Source organism: Ananas comosus, linkage group 6 (genome assembly GCF_001540865.1).
Source record: "Ananas comosus cultivar F153 linkage group 6, ASM154086v1, whole genome shotgun sequence".
NCBI lineage: Eukaryota > Viridiplantae > Streptophyta > Magnoliopsida > Poales > Bromeliaceae > Ananas > Ananas comosus.
Window position 1 is genome coordinate 11,606,874 of NC_033626.1, and position 22,867 is coordinate 11,629,740.

The following is a 22,867-nucleotide window of genomic DNA, read 5'->3' on the forward strand; positions in this document are numbered from 1 at the left end:
CATTTGTCCACCATAATTCACTATAACACTGGAGCACATGGATATCATCGGTTGCTACAGGTGTAGAGTTTGCATCTGTACACAGATATAGCATATTCCAATTAATGAAGACTTAAAAGATAAATTAATTAGATAGTTGAATTTTAACGAAAAAGTGATAGGCCAGTGTAGTAAATATTAATTGCTCATGATGCCACGTTATTTGAATTCCAAGTTGATCAAATAGAACACGGCAATTAATGGTTATATATATATATATATATATATATATATATATATATATATATATATATAATATAAGACTAGGCTACTATACTATCTATAGTACCGAGCTCCGGTACTATAGTGTTTGTTTTCGATCTTAGGGCGTTCAAATCAACGATCCACACCGTTAAAACTGATCTAGAGTATTTAAAGTTTCTATAAATAAAATTTTATATTTTTTCGAAATAGTTTACTTTATTATCAAACTATTTCAAAATTATCAATTTTCAATGGCTATTATGACGAGTTTGGAATTTAACGGTGTAGAAGAATCTAAATTTCTTCAAATTTTGATAGAAAATACTTTAAACTATATAAATCAAGGTTAACATTCTTGATCTTGAATTTAAAAGTCCTATACTCAAATTTTAAAGATTATTCAATTTTCACCGTCCATTTTGATATAATTTATTTACTAAGTAAACGATATCGAAAAACACTAAAATTTTATTCCTAAGAAATTCATATACCCTAGATCATATTTAACGGTGCGAATCGTTAATTTGAATGTCCTAAGATCGAAAACAAACACTATAATACCGAAGCTCGGTACTATAGATAGTATAGTAGCATATATATATATATATATATATATAGAAAAGCCATAAGCTAGTGAGCAAGTAGAATCATAGCCAAACAAATTAAGGAACCACAATCCCTGTGTGTGTGTGTTTGTACTGATATTGGGAAAGATAGAGAGATGGGCTCCATGGAATCGGATCACAAGCCCCATGCAGTGTGCATCCCCTTCCCGGCGCAGGGCCACATAACGCCCATGTTGAAGGTGGCCAAGCTCCTCCACTCCTTCCACGGCTTCCACATCACCTTCGTCAACACCGAGTACAACCACCGCCGCCTCCTCCGCTCGCAGGGCCCCGCCGCCCTCGACGGCCTCCCCGACTTCCGATTCGCCACCATCCCCGACGGCCTCCCCTACTCGGATGAGGATAGAATGCAGGACGTCCCCTCCCTCTGCCGGTCCACCACGACCAACTGCCTCCCCCACTTCCGCAAACTCCTCGCGGAGCTCAACGACCCGTCGTCCGACCCCCCGAAGGTGACCTGCGTCGTCTCTGACGCTGTCATGAGCTTCACGCTGGACGCCGTGAAGGAGCTCGGCATCCCCGACGTCCTCTTTTGGACTGCTAGTGCCATTGGCTACATCGGCTATCGCTACTGCAGGCACCTCATGGAGAAGGGCATCGTTCCGCTTAAAGGTACAGCACGCTTAGGCCCCGTTTGGATACTCCTGAAAACGTAGTATAGTTAAACTATGCTACGGCGGTAAAAAAAATATCCTATAAAGTGTTTGGAAGGAAAAAAAAATAACGTAATTTTTGGAGTATAGTTAAACTATACTCTAAAAAATAAAGTAAAAGTATAATCCACTTTAACCAAAGAAAAAAAATTTTCACCATTCATGAGCTCCCTTACTCAAAAAAATGCATCAACTTCTAACTTTTACTTTATTTTTTAGAGTATAGTTTAACTATACTCCAAAAATTACGTTATTTTTTTTTCCTTCCAAACACTTTATAGGATATTTTTTTTACCGCCGTAGCATAGTTTAACTATACTACGTTTTCAGGAGTATCCAAACGGGGCCTAAGCGTGCTGTACCTTTAAGCGGAACGATGCCCTTCTCCATGAGGTGCCTGCAGTAGCGATAGCCGATGTAGCCAATGGCACTAGCAGTCCAAAAGAGGACGTCGGGGATGCCGAGCTCCTTCACGGCGTCCAGCGTGAAGCTCATGACAGCGTCAGAGACGACGCAGGTCACCTTCGGGGGGTCGGACGACGGGTCGTTGAGCTCCGCGAGGAGTTTGCGGAAGTGGGGGAGGCAGTTGGTCGTGGTGGACCGGCAGAGGGAGGGGACGTCCTGCATTCTATCCTCATCCGAGTAGGGGAGGCCGTCGGGGATGGTGGCGAATCGGAAGTCGGGGAGGCCGTCGAGGGCGGCGGGGCCCTGCGAGCGGAGGAGGCGGCGGTGGTTGTACTCGGNCCAAATTTCAAATTTTAAATTTTAAATTTTAAATTTTTTATTTTAAAATTTTAAATTTAAAAATTTAAAAATTTAAAAATTAAATTTAGATTTTTAATTTTTAAATTTTAAATTTGTAAATTTCAAATTTGAAAATTTGAAATTTAAAATTCAAAATTCAAAATTTCACATTTCACATATCAAATTTTAAATTTTAAATTTTTTTCGAAAATTTTAATTTTAGCTTTTAATCTTAAAATTTAGAAAAATTCTGTGAAATTGTACAATGCGTATCCAAACAGTTTAAAAATTGAATCCGTGGAATTTTTTAGAGTTGCAGGATTCTCTATTTTATCTAGACTGAAACCACAGTTTATAAATTCCGTGAAGATATTTTACTGTGCATCCAAACAGGCCCTTAATTTCAGACCTGTTTGGTTCTTTTTTTTTTTTCTTTTTTTTAAGAGATAGGTAGCACGTTACTTGCTTCGTTTATTTTATTTAGAAATAAATTTAGTTAAAAATGTGAATTAATTAGGATTCGAATTTGAAACTTCGGGTAATAACTACCAAGCTATTTACCACTTGTTTGGTTCTGCTTCTGCTTTTAAGTATACTTGTCGGGCCGTGCTACGTGAATAGATATTGACAGCTTTTGTGTGGACAGATGTAGGTCAGCTAACTGATGGGCATCTCGAAACACCGATCGATTGGGTGCCGGGAGCGCCGAACATGAGACTACGAGACTTCCCGAGCTTCATTCGAACGCAGGACCCCGACGACTTCATGGTTTACTTCGTCCTACACGAGACGGAGCGCACCCCCATGGCGTCTGCTGTCCTCCTCAACACGTTCGATGATTTCGAGCGCCCGGTGCTCGAAGCCATGGCGGCGATCCTGCCACCCATCTACACCATCGGCCCCCTCCCCCTCCTCGCTCGCCGCATCCCCCACGGTCCACTCAGCTCCGTGGGCTCCAGCCTGTGGAAGGAGGAGCCCGCTTGCTTACAATGGTTGGAAAACAAAAGGCCCGGGTCCGTTGTCTACGTGAACTTCGGTAGCGTAACGGTCATGACGAACCAGCAACTGATAGAGTTCGCGTGGGGGCTCGCGAATAGCAAGTACGAGTTTCTGTGGATCATCAGGCCCGACCTTGTTAAGGGCGACACCGCGGTGCTCCCGCCGGAGTTTGTAGAGGGGATGAAGGAGAGGGGGCTCATGGCGAGCTGGTGCCCGCAGGAGGAAGTGCTTCGCCACCCCGCGGTGGGCGCGTTCCTGACGCACAGCGGGTGGAACTCAACGCTGGAGAGCGTGTGCGGTGGTGTGCCGATGCTGAGCTGGCCCTTCTTCGCAGAGCAGCAGACCAACTGCAGGTACTGCAAAACAATCGTCTTACTCTAAAATCTTTAAATTTTTTTTAAAAAAATTCATATGAATTGATTTTAATTAATCTTTCATGTTCCGCAGGTACACGTGCGCGGAGTGGGGGATCGGGATGGAGATTGATGGTGATGTGAAGAGAAAGGAGGTGGAGGGGTTGATAAGAGAGATCATGGGAGGGGAGAAGGGGAAGGAGATGAAGAGGAGGGCCATGGAGTGGAAGGACATGGCGGCGAAGGCGGCGCAGGAGGGTGGCCCCTCTTTTGCAAATTTCGACAAGTTGGTTGGCCAAGTGCTGCTTTCCAAGAAAGATGTTGTCTACGATAGCAAGTTAAATTATTACAGTTAGGTAGGACCTCGGTCGAAGTCTGGTCTTAGATATATAGCAAGTTAAATTATTCCAGTTCAAAGTGAGCTGCAAATCTAGTGTTGTCCTTTGGTAATTCGAAATGCTTGACTAAATAAATTGCTTTTGCTTGTAACTTTGAGAATTATGCCAAATGCAACTCGTGTATGTAGATGTGCATGGAGCTTTACAAATACGTTATAAAATTATAATCAAAACAGAACTTGAGATGGAAGAATCAAGATGATAGTGTTGAAAATAATAGTCTAAGATTTTGAAAAATAACAATCATATCGACATTATTTTATTATACCAAACGTCTAGTCTTACTTTATGTTTTCACCTCCTGAGGTCAGGGATTTGATCCGTACCTTAATCCAATTTATACGTACGAGTAAGGGCGTTAAATATATGTTCCCGAATCCATACTCGATTCGATGGATCTTTTGGGTAACAATTCTCTATCATAAAACAAAAACTATAATTCAGGATTTTGTGCTTATGCTAATTAAGCTGCTCAAGAAAGCTAGGTTACGAATATGAGAAAAACTACTAAAAGAAACCAAGGAAACGGTAAACTTTGACAATCAAATATCATCAATTCTGGAAACTTCCTTGCATAGAAGCAAATAGTTCTACACCTCAATGACTATTCAACAAAAATAGGCAAAAAAATGTCATCAACATCAGTATTCAATTATTGTACATCATATAATTGTAAACTTAAATTTGACACGTTTTATAAATTTAGCGTTACACTTAACAGTTGTACAATGGACACGGTCAATGGAGATGCCTTTGAGCAAGAGAAATTCAAAAAAAGAAAGAAAGAAATTAAAGAATAAAAAGCAATTAAGAAAAAAAAATATGTTTTATCCGTAAATTAGTGTGTGTAACTGTATATCTTAGGGCCCTTCTATCATAGGCAATAGGATCTTCTCGCAATTAAGTCACTTATTAAGATTTAATCACCCTACAATACTTGAGGATCATTAATGAAAATATGTGATTAATGAAGGTGATTGTTTAAAAAATAGGTCGTCCAGAAGCCTTCAAGTATCAGGATTATTCTCGACGTTTGCTCCAGCTGTAGAGGGAGATTGAGAGGCTTGTGAATCTGATGCACAAACATGATGAACGGAGTTAATAATGAGGATAATTTTGCGAATATAAATTCTAAAACAGTGTTTTTTTTTAAAAAAAAAGAGCTAAAACAGGATATTTTCTGTTAGTTAAGTACATTACGCAAACACATATCATTCACATCTTCTGTATTTTCCCCCTTTATTCAACAATAAAATCAATCACATTTTCATATTGGTGTGGACCTGCACTTTAGAGTTTCGACAAAAATATTGTTTGAATAAAATAATTTAAAAAGTAATTAATGGCTTTTGTATCAAGATCAATTCTAAGCTTGTTGTAGAAACATGCAAAAGCTTTAATACCTTTTATTTTGTAACATATAGTAATTTTAGCTTCACGTCATGCCTGAACGTTATCTTGTGAAGTAGAGAGAAGCATGATTATGGATCTTCTATTTAAAGAAATAATAATAATAATAATAAAAAAGAGCACCAAGTATTTTTTTCAAACAAACACATAAAAATGAGGGATCAAGCCCATAGCTTCTCGAGTCGTATAAAATATTGAGGTTCAAAACAGGTCTTAATTAAGATGATAGGTCAATCGGAAACTTAAAAACAAAGACAAATATATATATATATATATATATATATATATATATATATATATAGAGAGAGAGAGAGAGAGAGAGAGAGAGAGAGAGAGAGAGAGAGAGAACTAGGCTAGAATACTATCAATAGCACCAAGTTGTTTGTGCTTATTAGTTTTTTAGCCTTTGATTCAGAAATGTGCGTTAGAATGATATGGGCCTCTAGGTTGAGTGGGTGATTGTTGAATAGTATAATCTAACGGATGATAATAATCAAGGAGAGTTAATCTAACGTTGAAAACTTGATAGCACCAATGTTTGGTGCTATCGATAGCATAGCAGCCGGACTCTATATATATATATATATATATATATATTATATATATTTAAAGTAATTTGTTTTAAAATAATTTAAAATGCCATCATTATATAGTTGCATAGATTTTTTTTTTTTTTTTTTTTTTAAAGAGGGATGGTGCTCAAAGTTTTTTTTTTCTTTTTAAGAATTAAATAACGAGCTACCTTTTCATTCATTATAGAAATGAATTAGACTTACATAATGAAAGCAACGGAGTCCAAAGTGGAAGTGAAGTACAGTTGTATTGGCATTTTGCCGTGCACGTGGTGGAAGTTGGAGTTGGAAATATGCGGCGGCGAAAAGGAGCGCTCGAAGGACCCATCCATCTGGGCCGTCGGATATGGGTGTACGGGCACGCAGTCCACCGAGTGGGGAATGAAAACTACCCCGTGGACTCGCCACGTATGTGTAAGGGAATGGTTGTGGACCGAGAGTCGGTGGTGAACCCGGTCCATAGACCCCCAAGATCTGCTGATAATATTGCTGGTTAATTTGCGGACCAGTGTAGATCAGAGCCTGCTCCATAAATGCTAGTTAAATGTAACTTCATAAATTCTCGTCAAATAATTAACATACGTAATTTAATGTAAAATTATATCTTATAATTCTCCAAGAAAAAATGAGATCCGCATTTTTTTTATTATTTTCAAAAATAAAAATCAGCAACAAATATAAGAGGATTACATTGAGTTTAGATGAACAAAGGCACTTACATGGTGATAAGCATAATCAGTTGGATAGGTAGGATACCTGCAAAGTGGACACATTTATTAGTGAACGAGATATGAGATAAAAGCAGGTGTTTCCCTGCGCTTTGTGTGTTGATTTTGCAGCACGCCACAGATCGCTGCTGTTTGGAATTTAACGGTTGTGCGCGGAGTTTGCAAAATTCTACGATTTTAAGAAAGCTTTGAGAGCTTTTTTTCGCATAAGCTTGCGATGCGGTCGCAAGGCCAAACAAGGCCGAAGAAGCATACGAACTCATTAATTTGTGTTGTTATTAAGGCCCACTGCAGCTTAAGAGTTGCATTATCGGTTTTCGAAATTCGTAGCCCAAATTTTAGGACACACAGAATTAGATATCATTCTGATGCAATCCAATTCTTCTAGCTGTTGATAGGAGCCGTACTTTTCTCTTCTTCTTTTTTTTCTGAATAATGCGAGACTGCTAGATCCATACTATGTGATTTTAGAAGTAATTGAAGGACTCGTACCGTTAAATGATTGACATTTTAAATAAATATCAGATCACCCCTCAATTCTACGAGGTCATGGATCCAATTCTCAATTGTGAAAAACCGAATTGATTAAAATCCTATCTCTTACATTTTACATGTGAACATAGGTACTTATTATATCATATCATAGGAGGTAGTATACTATCCGCTTCGTTTATTTCATTTAGAAATAAACTTCGCTAGAAATGTGAATCAACTAGAATTCGAACTTGGGTCTCAAGTACCAACCACCAAGCCCTTTTGCCACTTGTGCCAGGAACAGTCGGTGAAATAGAAAAATACTAATATGTTATAAACAGGGGTTAAAGGTTGTTGGCATGGCATTAATTCTAAAGCAAAAGAGAACCAAACAATGATGAAGAAATAAATATTAGTAACCAGTTAATTAAGGAAAAACACTCACCCCATATTCGGAGGGTATATTAGTGGGGGAAGAGGCATTTGGGCTGGTACTCTGTTAAATCGTGGCCCTGTTGAGCCCTCAAAAACGCCCCCACTTTGATTCATTCCTACACACAGCAAAAATATATTGGAAATGAGAACAGTAAAAAAAAAAGAAAAAAAGAACAAAACAAAACAAAACAAAAACGAAAGTAAATTACATTCCATAAATGGCATGTTACTTATGCCTAGGATCACTTCGATTTGATACTGTGACTAATGAAAAATAGCCTTAGGCACGAAGCACATCAAAAGATAATATCTTAAAAGATATCTACAACCAAAAAGGGCATTTTGCAGAGTATCTTGCAGTAAAGCGATACGAACGATGTAGAAAAAAATAATAATTATTCTTATTCTTGTGGATAAGGATCATTGATGGTCCTTGAACTAATCATCCTTCACCCTTCTATTGTGGCATTCATGTCATTTTCGTGGGGACCCACACTACATTACACAAATGGAGGTGCACGTAAACATCAACCATTAGATGAGCCTCATATTTCCCTTTTAATGTTACTACAAGGCCCAAATCATATGGATGTGATATGGGTCACAGGTCATCAAATTTAGCTACATAATAATAATAATTATTGGCTTTACTACCAATACTACTTTATTTATTTATTTATTTTTAAAGCCATTTTGCACTTACCTAATCAAACTAACTTGTCCTAGAACTTGACTGTGACCCGTTCATTGTGCCCAGAACATTCTAAGCAAGTCACCCACCGTCTCAGTGCATGTGACAATTTTTAATAATTACTATTCTAAATGCAAACTCTAATTATCTTATATTTTTAATTAAGTTTATATATATAAAAAAAATCAACGAAACAGATAATATGTTTTTTCTCACTAGGAAAAAGAAAAGAAAACACTAGAACAACTTCTTTTTTTTTTCCCCTATATTTCAGGTAAGCAAATTAAGCCCTTTTTTTTTAGCATAAGAAAATTTAAAAACTAATCCATTTTTTTTTAAAAAAAAAAAGTAAAAAAATAGTCAATTGAGAATGCATCTTAGGCCAGGCTGGCAAAGCTTTAGTGGCCCACCACCCAAGCCTTGCTCCGATGCGCTGGCACCCAACGTTTCTACCGTGTCTTTGTGGGCCCCATCGTTGATTGGGTCCCTCCAATGGCCATTGGCCAATTAGGTTGAGCTTTGTGATCACACACACAATGCAATTAATCCTCTAAACATTAGATAATCACTAGCAATAATAATATAATAATCATTATATTAGGACCGCCCCACCTGGTGGAAGAGGAGGAGGAGGAGGAGGAGGAGGAGCAGCAGGCCGCGGCCGGCGCTGCGCGGCGATGTTGCAGTTAGCTCGCCTGCTGCCGATCATCGGGTTCGGCTCCGCCACGGCCCTGCTCGCAGAATCCGGCTCGCGAAACGTGACCTGTGTCCAATTCACATATTTATAAGCTAATCCGAATATCATCGAAACAATATGTTACCAAATAAAATTAAAAAGGGCATGAGAAGATTAACGCGATCTTTTAACTTAATGATCATGATCGTGATCAAGTGGAGTGAGAAGAGAGAGAGAGAGAGAGAGAATTGATGAGCTTACAAAGCCGTAGCCCTTGGATCGGCCGGTGCTGCGGTCGGCGATGACGACGGCCTCGAGGATGTCGCCGAACTGCGCGAAGTGGCGGTGCAGCTCGGCGCTGGTGATCTCCCACGCCAGGCCCCCGACGAACACCTTCGTCCGCGTCGTGTCGCCGAACCTCGACCGGAATTGCGGGGCGGCCGAGGGAGACGACGACGACGACGACGACGAAGCCATGCGATCGGAACACCAACTACGTACGGCTAAAATCTAAAATCACAAGATGAACAACAACAACAACAACAACAACAAGAACAAGGACAAGGACAAGAATAGAAGAGAGAGGTAGAGAGAGAGAGAGGGGGATGGGTATATATGTATTATTGGGTTCTACGCATCATCAAAAGGAGAGATGGGTCTTCGCTGAATTGTCGTATTATTATCTTCCTACGGATTCGTTTCTCTTCCTCTTCTTTGGTGGTCTCTGATTCCATGTCCTGGGCTGATCTTTTTGGGGCTATAGGTTCTGTGGAAAAAGGGGAGAAACTAATAAGAGAATAATAAAGAGAGATCGAGAAGGGGGGGATTTATTGTTAATAATAAAAATAAGGAGAGGAATATTGAACGGGTGCGAAGGAGTTAATTCCTCGCTGGATGGAGGATATGAATGTCAAATGACAGCTCTGCGCGAGCCCCCACTATTGTTCTCCTCCTCCTCCTAGCCTGCTAAACCTCCCTCCCTTTTAATAATTTCTCGCTCCTAAATAGATCGCTTTTAACACAAGTGATAAAAAATTTGATAGTTTATATCGAAAATTTCAAATTTGAATCATAATTAATTTATATTTTAAATTAAATTTATTTCTAAAAAAAATAAACGAAATGAATAATATGCTATCTATTTCTCAGAAGAAAAAATAAATAAATAAAACATGACGGTCACATTACTGACATGATATTTTCGGTCAATAGATATACACTCTGACGATTATCCATTCCATCATGACTATTTAAAAAATAATTTTGTTGTAATTTTATTTCAAAATAAGATATATGATTGAGTGATTATAGATGACTTCCTCACTTGATTTTGAGAATAAATGAATAATTTTAGTGCGCTCTCTCTCTCTATATATATTTCCATTCCGGTCCGTTTGCACCTTCTTTGGCATCCTATTTATTTTGTATTTGTTTACATAAAATTTTGTTTATCAAAATATTACAGGACGGGATGGTATATTAAGTGCAATTGTTTCATCCGAAGTATTTAATTGACAATAAAAGTAAAAATTTAAGAGTTTTTTTTTTGTCAATGTTTTTTTAAATAAGTTATTATCTATTACTTAATTGGATGAATTGTAAACTATTCAAACAAACATGCTTTTCTTTTTAGAATTAGTGCTTAGAAAAGTGTAAGTGTTTAAAAAATGTGATTGTTTTAAAAAAAAAATGCGAGACCAAAACAGGGCTTTTTTTTTTTAAAACAATATATATTAACTGATACAATATAACTTTAGATAACAAAAAAAGAAAGTTGATAAAAAATATATGCGCCTCTCTAGGATAAGAGAGAATCAGAGAGAGAGAGACCACGACGAACGTAATTTTCTCTCACTTTATGCCAAAATTATATAGATTTAAGCATTTTAGGATTTTATTCTAGAATTACATAAATTAAGCTTATTTTGTTGTATTTAATATTTGTACAAAGGGTGTTTAAACAACTCTTATAGACAAAAAGAGAAAGAAAGATGTATAAGTAATTCAATAACTCCATATTAAACAGAAGTTTCCAACTTTAATAAATCTCTGTGCAATTCTTTTTACACATCATAAGATATAATTACTCAATCATGATCAGCAAATCAGCAAATTTTGAAATATGTCGTAATAAAGTCTAGTTCCGAACTATTGTCGTCGAATTTTGGAGCATACGATGGACAAAATAAATGATTTTAATTATTTTGACGCAGACAACAATGATTCTAAAAATTTTATCTCATTCCAATAAAATATTGACACTCAAAACCAAAAAGTATTCTTAACTAATAAGAAAGAGCAGGGACAAAGATGTTTTCGATAAGTATCGATGCAATCACAAAGTTATCCACATCGGATTAAATTAGGATATGACTCATCCACTCCGGACAAAAATTTTGTGTACGGGCGCCCAACATCACCGCCCTTTTCCATCGTCGGCTTTTTCTTCTCTCTCTCAAAAATTGGAGCCCATAATTTTATTTTTATTATTTTTTGGAGGGTCGCGATGGGCGCAGCATACCACGCGGCTCCTATCGGCATCATTCCCAAACAAATTATCTGAGGATGATGCCCACAAAATTTTTATCCATCCACTCCTATCAGAGTTTGGTGACTTGCGAATGTGGGACCCGCTTGTATTTTATACATGGATATAACACATATTTATAAATCTCTTACAAAGTCCAATATTAATTCATTTGTTTTCTTTTTTTTTGTGTTAATTACATGTAGTTCTTTATAACCATATCGAATAGCAAATATATTCCCACAAACTTTAATTTTTCATATTTATTTCTACAAAACTCTTAATATTTTTAAATATATTCTAACTATTAGAATCCGTTAAAAAAATATAGTTAATCAATAGATAAAATTATTAACTCTGATTAATAAATGAGATAAATTGATATTTTTATCCCTCTTATATTATTTGAGATGGTAGAAATGAAGAAAATAACTGTTAAAATTTTTTGAAAGAATATTTCTGCATAATTTTAACAGTTGAAATTTTTTTAAGAACATATTTGTGACGGAAAAACTATTATTTTACTTATTAATTTTCTGTTAAAAAAAAAACGAAACTCTAATAGTAACAAATCAAAAATGCAAATATAAATATTATTTGACTTTTGTAGAAATAAATATAAAAAATTAAACTTTGTATATTATATTTGTTATTTAATATATTTCTGTGTGAAATTAATTTTTATTTTTTTTCACTACATTTCAAAAAGGTTGTATTAATTCTTGGATCACGAGTGTGAGCTGTACTACTAAATGGTCTTTTCCGCACCTCTTCCTTATAAATTCCACTGTAATGGTACCATATTTCTTTTCCCACAAGGAACTCCTAAGAATAGTTAAAGGACCACTTGATTCAACATAAAATCATGGAAATTAACTTTTGATGAGAAAACATTTTTGACAATTTTTTTTTATGTTCTATAGTGTTCAGTTTAATACAAAAAAAAAATTTATATCAATATTTATTTGGTTGAAAAAAAAAACTATATTTATTTAGTTCGGTGGACAAAAATAAATGAAAAAAATTTTACATTGTTTAAATTTTCATTTTTCACGAAAAAATGGCGGAAAACAAAAACTATAATTTTATTTTCAAATCTGTAAAAATACTTAAAATATTTTTTACATCGAATCAAACAAACAAAAAAAATATTGTTCATACTGAAAATAACTGTTTGATTCGTTTATGCAAAACCAAACGCCCCATAATGCTGCGCATGAAATAACTTTTAGTGTGTGCAACAATATGCGTTTGAATGTTACTCGTTAAATCCAAGGTTATTTATTGGGGGAATTTGTAGACCATGGTGTCACGGACAAAATATTTTCCGTTGATTTCTCCTTGACAGTGGCCCAAATCTGCTAGCGAGTTCGGGTTGGTAACGGGTCGAATCAGGTTGTCAATACCCAAACCCAACCTGCTGTGGGAAACTCAAGGATTATGAAACTCACGGGAGTTATGGGTGACTCTTGAGCTTTTTGTCATTATGAGGGCTCATTACTATGAAATAGTGGGTGAGTTAATATATGTCCTAATGAGAGAGTTAGTGTGTCTCTAGGTTCATTGTATCTAGGAGTTTATAAGTAGTGGGGTTTGGTTAAGGTCAAAACACACAAGAGAGAGTGTGTGTATGTGTGGGTTGTAATCTCTTTTCTAAGTAGTGTAGTACTTAGTTATTGAGTGAACTTCTGCCTCTCTCTCTTTGTCATTCCCTTTGCATACTTAGTCGTAGGACGCGGATGTCCGAACTAGCAACAAGGACGAAGGCTTGCCCATCTTCGAGCAGGAAGGCGGGCGCCGCACGGACTTTGCGAACAGAACCGCTAAGCCAGTGACAGTTGGTATCAAAGCCGGTTCGAGAAGGAACCATGTCTTTGTCGGAAGCTGTCGTTGTTGACATTGTGCCCGAGCGGGAGCGAACCGAGGGCGATCGAGGTGAACCATCAAAGACGAGTAAGGCCAAAGGTGGGGGAGAGCACCGCGATCCAGGGGACGCAAAAGAGCGCAACGAGAGTTCAACTCTGACAGCCCTGCAGCTTTACGAGGAGGTGAAGCGCGGGAAGGCTGGGGACCTCGAGGAGGAGGGCCTGAGCGGCGGCGAGACTATCGAGTCTCATACGGCGCTGGAGTGGCCAGCGTCTAAGCAAAGTGCAAGTCATTCTGCTAAGGAGCCTGCGAGGACCAAAAGGCGTTCTGCAGCTTGGCGGAGTACGCGTGCGTGTCGCGGAGGACATGCACACTCGGGGCATTCTGCAGCTTGGCAGAGTGCGCGTGCGTGTCGCGGAGGACATGCACATCCGGCAAACACTTCGCACAGCAGGCTCGCTGGTGTACTTGCTCAGAGGGGCAAGACACTAAGTGCTGGTGCGGGGAAAAATGCGGACATTGGGAGCAAGGCACAGGGACGATCGAGCGCGAAGGCACGACGGACCACGCGAAAGGCTATGCGGACTAGGAGCGACTCGGCGCGCGACGAGGGCGTCTACGCGTTAGGTGGGGGAGAATGTCACAGACAAAATATTTTCCGTTGATTTCTCCTTAACAGTGGCCCAAATCTGCTAGCGAGTTCGGGTTGGTAACGGGTCGAATCAGGTTGTCAATACCCAAACCCAACCTGCTGTGGGAAACTCAAGAGTTATGAAACTCACGGGAGTTATAGGTGACTCTTGAGCTTTTGGTCATTATGAGGGCTTATTATTATGAAATAGTGGGTGAATTAATATGTGTCCTAATAAGAGAGTTAGTGTGTCTCTAGGTTCATTGTATCTAGAAGCTTATAAGTAGTGGGGTTTGGTTAAAGTCAAAACACACAAGAGAGAGTGTGTGTATGTGTGGGTTGTAATCTCTTTTCTAAGTAGTGTAGTACTTAGTTTTTGAGTGAACTTCTGCCTCTCTCTCTCTTTGTCATTCCCTTTGCATACTTAGTCGTAGGACGCGAAGGCCCGGACTAGCAATAAGGACGAAGGCTTGCCCATCTTCGAGCAGGAAGGCGGGCGCCGCACGGACTTTGCGAACAGAATCGCTAAGCCCGTGACAACGGGCTCAGTAAATTTGATGGGATTTTTGGGATTAGCCTTTTCTTTAGGTCATATTCATCTTGGATATTAGAGTATTTCTTGTATTCTTAATTAATATTTTTTTTCTTATTAATTTACTATTATATTTATATGTATATTTTGAATTTTAATGTCCCTATTAGTCTATTTAAGTACGAGAATTGTTGATTGGTAACTCAGAATATCCAAAAATGGGTCATTGGTTCAATTTTTTTTTTTTTTAAAAAAAGAAAAGAAAAGAAGAAAAAGGTTTCTGGGCTCAATTCTTTCTAAAATTAATTGTATGGTTCCCAATTTGGGTCAAGGCGAATGTTCTTGGGCCTTTAAAAGTGGAGTACCCATATAATGGGCCTCCAAAGGATTCGGCCCATTTATATGCTTGTCAACGTCTCGTACCCGGGCCCGGGGCGAAACCAAAAGCGCATCCAAAAAGTTAGTAACAGCTCGAAATGTCAAAATTAACCCTCACATTACCATCTCAAACTCGCCTTAACAATGCCAGTTACCATGTCTAATTTCGTCCAAACAGTTAACCACAGACACCAGTACGCGCTTATCATGTTTCCTAATAATCCCCACTTGTTCCCCTCGTTCTTATTTCCCGGATCAGCGAATAAAAAACTCGTCGATAATAATTAACCATGGAGGACCCCGATTCCGAATCTACCCCTCCTCCCGCCCCTATCCCTTCTTCTTCCCAAACTACCCGGCCGCCCCCCCTCGTCGTCGTCCCTCCGCCTCGCCCGCGAGCTGGACGTGGAGGCCCTCATCGCCGCGGCCGTGGGCTTCCCCGTGGACTCCCTCGCGGAGGAGGAGATCGAGGCGTCCGTCGTCCCCGCCCTGGGCGGCGCCGCCCAGTCGAACTACATCGTGGTCCGCAACCACATCGTCGCGCGGTGGCGGTCCAACCCCTCCGCGTGGGTCACCGAGTCGCAGGCGCTCGAGTCCATCCGCGCCGAGCACCGCGCCCTCGTCGCCGCCGCCTACGCCTTCCTCCTCGACCACGCCTACATCAACTTCGGCCTCGCCCCCGCCGTCCTCTCCGCCCCGCCCCGCCGCGCCCCCTCGCTCCCGCCCCCCTCCGTCCTCGTCGTCGGCGCCGGCCTCGCCGGCCTGGCCGCGGCGCGCCACCTCCTCTCGCTCGGCTTCAAGGTCGCCGTCCTGGAGGGCCGCCGCCGCCCCGGGGGCCGCGTATTCACCAAGCGGATGGCCTCGTCCGCCGCCGAGTACCCCGACGTCGCCGCCGCCGCCGACCTCGGGGGCAGCGTGCTCACCGGGATCAACGGCAACCCCTTGGGCGTGCTCGCGCGGCAGCTCGGGTTCCCCCTCCACAAGGTGCGCGACAAGTGCCCCCTCTACCTCCCCGACGGGCGCCCCGTCGACCCCGTCGTGGACTCCCGCATCGAGGCCGCGTTCAACGAGCTCCTCGACAAGGTGTGCCGCCTCCGCCAAGCCGTCGCCGACGAGCTCCGGTCCGTCGACGCCTCCCTCGGCGACGCCCTCGAGGCCTTCCGCGCCGCCTACGGCGTCGCCGCCTCCCGCGAGGAGCGGATGCTCCTGGACTGGCACCTCGCGAACCTGGAGTACGCCAACGCCGCCCTCCTCTCCGACCTCTCCATGGCCTTCTGGGACCAGGACGACCCCTACGAGATGGGCGGCGACCACTGCTTCATCCCCGGCGGCAACGCCCGCTTCGTCCGCGCCCTCGCCCAGGACGTGCCCGTCTTCTACGGCCGCACCGTCACCAGAGTCCGCTACGCCGGCGACGGCGTCCTGCTGCAGGCCGGCCGCCAGCTCTTCCGCGCCGACATGGCCCTCTGCACCGTCCCCCTCGGCGTCCTCAAGAAGGGCCGCATCCACTTCTCCCCGCCGCTCCCTCCCCGAAAGCAGGCCGCCATCCAGAGGCTCGGCTTCGGCCTCCTCAACAAGGTCGCCATACTCTTCCCTTACGATTTCTGGGACGGGAGCGTCGACACCTTCGGCCACCTCACGGACGACCCTAGCCAACGCGGCGAATTCTTCCTCTTCTACAGCTACGCCTCCGTCTCCGGCGGCCCGCTCCTCGTCGCGCTGGTCGCCGGGGAGTCCGCCATCCGCTTCGAGACCACTCCGCCCATGGACAACGTCGACAAAGTGCTCCGAGTTCTCAGGAGAATTTTCTCCCCCAAGGGAATTGAAATCCCCAAGCCACTCCAAGCTATATGCACTAGATGGGGAACCGACAGATTTGCCTACGGATCGTATTCGTACGTGGCCGTCGGGTCCTCGGGCGACGACTATGACATCTTGGCCGAGAGCGCGGGCGACGGACGGCTCTTCTTCGCAGGGGAGGCGACCAACAGGCGGTACCCTGCGACCATGCACGGAGCCCTACTCAGCGGGTTTAGAGAGGCAGCTAATATCGCAAGGGCCGCGAGGAGGCGGGCCACGGGGTCGTCGGTAGCTGAGGGAACGTGTGTTAAGGACGACGTTATGGATTTGGATGACCTCTTTCGAACTCCCGATCTCTCTTTCGGCGCCTTCACGGTTCTCCACGATCCTTCCTCTCCCGGCCCGGATTCGACTTCCTTATTGAGGGTGGGGATAGGGGAGAGGAAGTTGGGGTCGGGTTCTCTTTTCCTTTATGGGTTGATTTCGAGGAAGCATGCGGAGGAGTTGGCGGGCGCCGACGGAGATGATCGGCGGCTGAGCATGTTGTACCGCAACTACGGGACGAAATTAGCCGGGAGGAACGGTTTGGGTAGTCCAGGAGAGAGTCTTATAGCACGTATAAAAGCCACTAGGAGCGATAGCAGCAAGTCGAGAACTGCGAATGGAACTCATAATTCATAGGAGATTCAGTCCAATTCTCAATCAGATTTATTGATTCATTTGACTTGGTTTAATGTTATTGCTCGTGTAGGCAGGGGATAGTTTCGTAAGTTCTGCTTGATGAAGTAGGGGAAGTGACTGAAGATGCGCTCGTTCACGGCATATCTGCCATCCATTCTTTGCTGCCTTTTTTAGTTGGGTATTCGTCTAACCCTGGTGCAATTGTCTTTCTTTATAACAGTTTTCTGATTCTGTAGAGTATAGGTAATCTCCTAAGGAGGTTTGACATCTTACAAGACATCTCTGTGAAAATAATTTATAAACCTGAGATTCATCGGTCTAGATATTTAAGTAGGCTAAATTAGCTAATTAAGCTGATTTGACTTTAGGAACTTGAGTTCTGATGCAAGAAATTTCGAGCAAAATGTTAGTCATTCTTTAGCAGATATTTTGTGTGATATTCTGGAATTCAGTAATTGCGTAGTGTGCCATGCATGTACAACTACCAACTGTGTTACTGCTGCTCTGTGGTTTTATCGACCTAGTGAAATGCAACTTAAAATTTACAAAAGAAATTAATGTACTACATGAGTTTTCTATGGTTATTTCTTAAAAAAATAATTTATTATATGGGTTGTCGGCACCTTGTATGGATCTACTGCAGTAGCAAAGTAGATAAACTGCATAGCCACTATTATCCTGCTTTTAAGTTGCTAAACCCGTGCAGTGGGAAGGTCTCTGTACTGATGATGACAATTGTGGGTGAATGTTATTAGCAGCTAAACTTGAATATTGTGTTGAAATTTCCTTACTGTAAAGAAGGCCAGTTTATAGTGATCCTATATACTATTCCTTCATCCACAGAACAAGATATCACAAAATGTAGTAACTTGCTTTAGTATTCTTGTTCAAATGAGCTTATTTCCACAATTCCTAGCATCTAGCATTAGAATTGTAGTGTTGTATATTGCGCTGCTGCTTATAGAATTGTGGCAGTTCCAACCAATATTTGACCTACTGAGGTTATTTTTTAGATGCCTAGTTTTACGTTTCTTACACATAAAATTTTGCATAAAATTAGTGTTAAATTATATAAGGTAAGACAGTTACATCACTTGGCACCCATAAATGTTGCACAAATTGCATTTATGATCATCATCGCACAGCTGAGACTCAGATTTTCCAAGTTCATCCAGTATCCTTGCTGTGTAGTATACTATAGTACTAACAGGAGATGCTTATGCTGTAGCAGGTTCAATTTTCACAGAAAAACTTCCTCTGGCTACACCAGGTATTTATGATGAACCTTTTTATAGCATTATTCATCGCAGTGAATAGTTATTGATAGCACTCGCTAGCAGAGCAGGTGCCCTTCTCTTCTGTTTACAGATGTAAGTGCTCTCTTTATCGTAGAACTTTTAGGGCTTGTTTGGTTCATCCATTTTGGGTATGGAATGGAATTCTGTTTGATCAAATCCAGTTAATTTTGTTTGGTTCGCATGAATCGGTTTGGAATTCCTATTCCGGACTGGAATGGGAATGACCCATTAGCCTTCAACTTGATTCCGGTATTCTAGCCCGGATTGAGATTTCATTTCGGAAGCCCACTAAGTTCTCGAAGTCCATGTGACCATCTCACCCTCCTTCTCTTCACCCCTATCTCATCAAAAAAAAAAAAAAAAAAATCTATCCTCTCTCAAAACCCTATCCCTAACCCACATCAATAAAAATTTTTAAAAATAAATTTGATTTTTTTTTTGAAAAACTTATTAGAGAATAGTATTATATATTTCATAAATTTTAAATAATATAAATTTATATTTGAGACTAAAATTAGTATTATAGTATCCTATAATTTTTTTAGTTTATACGAACCAAATAATGAAATGTGAATAACTCATTCAAATTCTCAATCCACAAATAAACCAACCGTCTTGGGGGAGTGGACCATTCTAATTACCATTTCAATTCATTTCCATTCTATTATCTATTCCAATTCTATCCTTGAACCAAACAAGCACTTAGTGGCTATACATAAATGCTAGTAAATTAACATAACTGGAAATTTTATTGGCAGAGTAAGTGTATTCAACCTAGTCGGTATCTATGTTGCATAGGTACAAATACAGGATACAAATACAATATGATACGGATACGGTGATGTAACAAATTTTGAAAATTTTATTAATACATACAGGATACATTAATAAAAAATTTATTTGTCCTATATATGATTATTATATACGATAGTATACATTAAAAAAAAAGAATATTTGGGTGATTAGTTAATGTAAAGGTAACTTTAGTTCATCATCCTTCGGATCTAAGCTACTTGAGAATGATTTCGTCCTCAATTAGTGTTGATATAACTCTACCCCCTATCTCACAGATATCTTTCACGTATCTGTCAAAAAATGTCATATGGAGTATCTGACACATATCGGATGTGTATAGTGCAAGTATTGGTATCTGACACATATCTGAAATGGATATGGCAGGTAAAGTATCTATGCATCATAGTAAGCATTCTTCGACTAGATTTGATTAGACTAAAGGTACACAATCTATTGATAATAATATCTACTTTGTTAGTATCGCTTTCCCAGGTATTCCACTGCTCTCAATGTTCTGTGAGCTTTTCACTGTGGCCCAACTCTTTGTTTATGTTTTTTCTAATGCAAAGTGCTACAATTGTTCATGTCACGAGCTCAGTGAATCAGTGTGGGGTGCCTCAATCCAAGTGCCCCTGCCAATTCAGCAAGGCTCAGGAAAAGAAGACCTTTCCTTTCTATAATTCGTAGGCAATGAACTCTGCTTGAATGGAATCTAATGCATGTAGATGTTCTACTGGTCTCCAATTTGGTGAAATTTTTTTCGTCATTTTAGTAAGATTGATGAAGTTTGGGAAGATAACACAAATGTTACTGTTATCAGTTCCCAAGAATGTTGCCCTTAGAGCTTGTTGATGCTTCAGCGACTGTAATATAAAGAGATCTGATTGGTTTATATGCACATCTTAAAGTGCTACATGAATTTGTTGACATATCTAATTTTTTTCTTGGGGATCTAAAGCATTTTCCTGTAAAATCAGGAGTCCTGTCTCTTCTGGTGACTACAAACAGCTTTACCTTGTTTATGTCAAGGAATTATTCTGCAAATGCTCTTCTCTACATTAAGGTGAAGATCCTTGCAATACTCTATATATATATATAAAAAAAAAAAATAGTTTGTAAGAGAATTATTTGTTATACAATAGAAAACGATTCCCTAATTATCTTAACACTATCATTCTTGGGGAAGGAGATGAGAATATGTAGTTGTACATTTTTTGTCTAATTAACAAGGATGGTGAACCAACAATCTGGTAAACATATGGATCGTCCTTAAAACAGAGAGTAAAGAATTTGATGGTTCATACAATATATTTCAAATTCAGAATTTAATTATTTTATATCTTCAATCAAATTTATTTTTAAACTCATCTTTTTCTTAAAATGAAAAAAAAAACTATCTTGTAAACATGGCCACATGGGTCAAAAAAATGTCCATGCCCACTTGGCGTTCGACAAAAGTGAAAATCTAGTTCACTGTTTTGAAGTTGACGAAGATCCCAATGTCAAAGACCAGCTGTAATGATTTGTCCCCATCATTAATCTCATTGCATGGGCTCCTCTTAAGCATCTTTTTGCGTACTTTAATTATCCACTACTACAAACTTATTTAAGCAACTAATTAATGTCAAATGAGGCCCCACCTAGGGGTGTCTATGAGCTGAACATAAGTGAGCTAAAATAAGCTCATACAAGAGCCGAATACGAGTTAACTCATTAGAATATCGAGATAAAAAATTCAGCTCGTGTTTGGCTCACTTATTAATGAGTCGAACACGAGCTACCTCATGAATAACAAGTTAAAAGAATTATAAAGAATACGTATAGAAAATAAATTCATGAGATTTTATTTATTTGGCTTTAATCTAATAGTTGAAACTTTATATATAAATAAATTTTTTTTATAATTGAGTTGGGCTTTATATTTAGGTTAAGCTAAAAACCAAATTATATATATATATATATATATATATATATATATATATATAATATATAAATATAAAATATATGTATTCAAGCTGTTATTGAGTCGAATACGAACGAGCTAAGTCCAACTTGTGTTCGACTCGTTTATAAAACAAATTGAAAAATTCAGTTCGTATTCGACTCGTTTATTAAACGAGCGATTGGATCTTGAGCTCATTTCGAGCCGAACACGAGCTGGCTCGCTAATAGCGAGCTGGATTGCCACCCTAGCCCCATCTCCTCTTTAATAATTAGTCTTCTGTTATCGACCGTCCCTAGAGCAAATGGCAAAGGGTTTGGTGGTTGATATCTGAGACCCAAGTTCGAATCCTAGTTGATTCACATTTCCAGCTAAGTTTATTTCTAAATGAAATAAACGAAGCGGGTAGCGTGCTACCTATCTCTTAAAGAAAAATAATTAGTCTTCTGTTCTAATCCCTCTCTTCTGTTTGCATGATTCCTCATGCGGCACAATGGAATGTAAAATTGCTTTGGTTGATGCATGTTTAAGTTTATATCCAACTATCCCACTGTAAAATATGTTTACTGTTTCAGTAAGTATACAACAGATTAATATATGCTTACTAATACGTTCTATACTTATTCATAATCAATCGTTCTCCGCAAGTAGATTTGTGGAAAGAATATTATCACATGCATCTCAGTAATATTCATTCTTTAGCATCTTCAGATTTTTTTTTTTTTTGAAGGGATAGGTAGCACGCTACCCGCTTCGTTTATTTCATTTAGAAATAAATTTTGTTAGAAATGTGAATCAACTAGAATTCGAACTTGGGTCTCGGGTACTAACCACCAAATCTTTTGCCACTTGCTTTAGGAATAGTCGGTATCTTCAGATATTATTCAGTTTGAAAATTTTATTTTTGTTTTAACTACATTTAAGGAGGGTTAGGGGGACCATAGGGTGACACGTGTCCCCCCCAAACCATCCTTTACTCTCTCTCTATCTCTCCCTCTCTCTCTCTCTCTCTCTATATATATATATATATAATTTTAAATTTTGATACTTTAAAATTTTAAATATTTTAAATTATAAAATTTAATTTTAACTTATCATATTGATTTCCAAATTTTAAACTCCGAAATTTAAAATTTTAAATCTCTAAACTCTAAGGAATTAATTAATTAATTTTATTAAACAATTTCTTATACAATTATATTTTTCTTCTATTTATTGATTTTTAAAAATTTATTTTGATAGATTTATCTCAAATCCTTCAAATATAAATCTTTATAAAATAATTTATTGTATAAATTTACTTTGCGCATATACCAATTTTAATGACTTTTATTTAAATAGATTTAACTATTAAATTATTTTCATATATCTTTTATTTAATTAATAATTAAACTTATAAAGCTATATAAAAATAT

At 39.4% G+C, this 22,867-nt stretch overlaps 3 protein-coding genes across 4 annotated transcripts; 2 read left to right on the forward strand and 1 right to left on the reverse strand.

Moving 5' to 3' along the window:
* LOC109711343 (7-deoxyloganetin glucosyltransferase-like) lies at nucleotides 872-4,165 on the forward strand. Its single transcript, XM_020234342.1, has 3 exons — nucleotides 872-1,481; nucleotides 2,913-3,618; nucleotides 3,713-4,165. The coding sequence occupies exons 1-3, from the start codon at nucleotides 965-967 to the stop codon at nucleotides 3,972-3,974; spliced, it is 1,485 nt and encodes a 494-aa protein (XP_020089931.1). The 5' UTR covers nucleotides 872-964; the 3' UTR covers nucleotides 3,975-4,165.
* On the reverse strand, nucleotides 4,566-9,979 carry LOC109712257 (RNA-binding protein 38-like). Of its 2 annotated transcripts, none has more exons than XM_020235727.1 (6): nucleotides 9,264-9,979; nucleotides 8,939-9,089; nucleotides 7,646-7,751; nucleotides 6,718-6,754; nucleotides 6,203-6,472; nucleotides 4,566-5,088 (listed from the first exon to the last, which is right to left on the reverse strand). In XM_020235727.1, exons 1-6 carry the CDS (start codon nucleotides 9,477-9,479, stop codon nucleotides 4,981-4,983), a joined length of 888 nt encoding a protein of 295 aa, XP_020091316.1. In that variant the 5' UTR covers nucleotides 9,480-9,979; the 3' UTR covers nucleotides 4,566-4,980. The 2 variants fall into 2 exon arrangements, with proteins under 2 accessions (XP_020091316.1, XP_020091315.1); XM_020235726.1 differs by having other exon boundaries at nucleotides 6,203-6,520; nucleotides 9,264-9,976.
* LOC109712134 (lysine-specific histone demethylase 1 homolog 1-like) lies at nucleotides 13,398-17,895 on the forward strand. The gene is made up of 2 exons (XM_020235559.1): nucleotides 13,398-14,017; nucleotides 15,233-17,895. Exons 1-2 carry the CDS (start codon nucleotides 13,398-13,400, stop codon nucleotides 17,415-17,417), a joined length of 2,805 nt encoding a protein of 934 aa, XP_020091148.1. The 3' UTR covers nucleotides 17,418-17,895.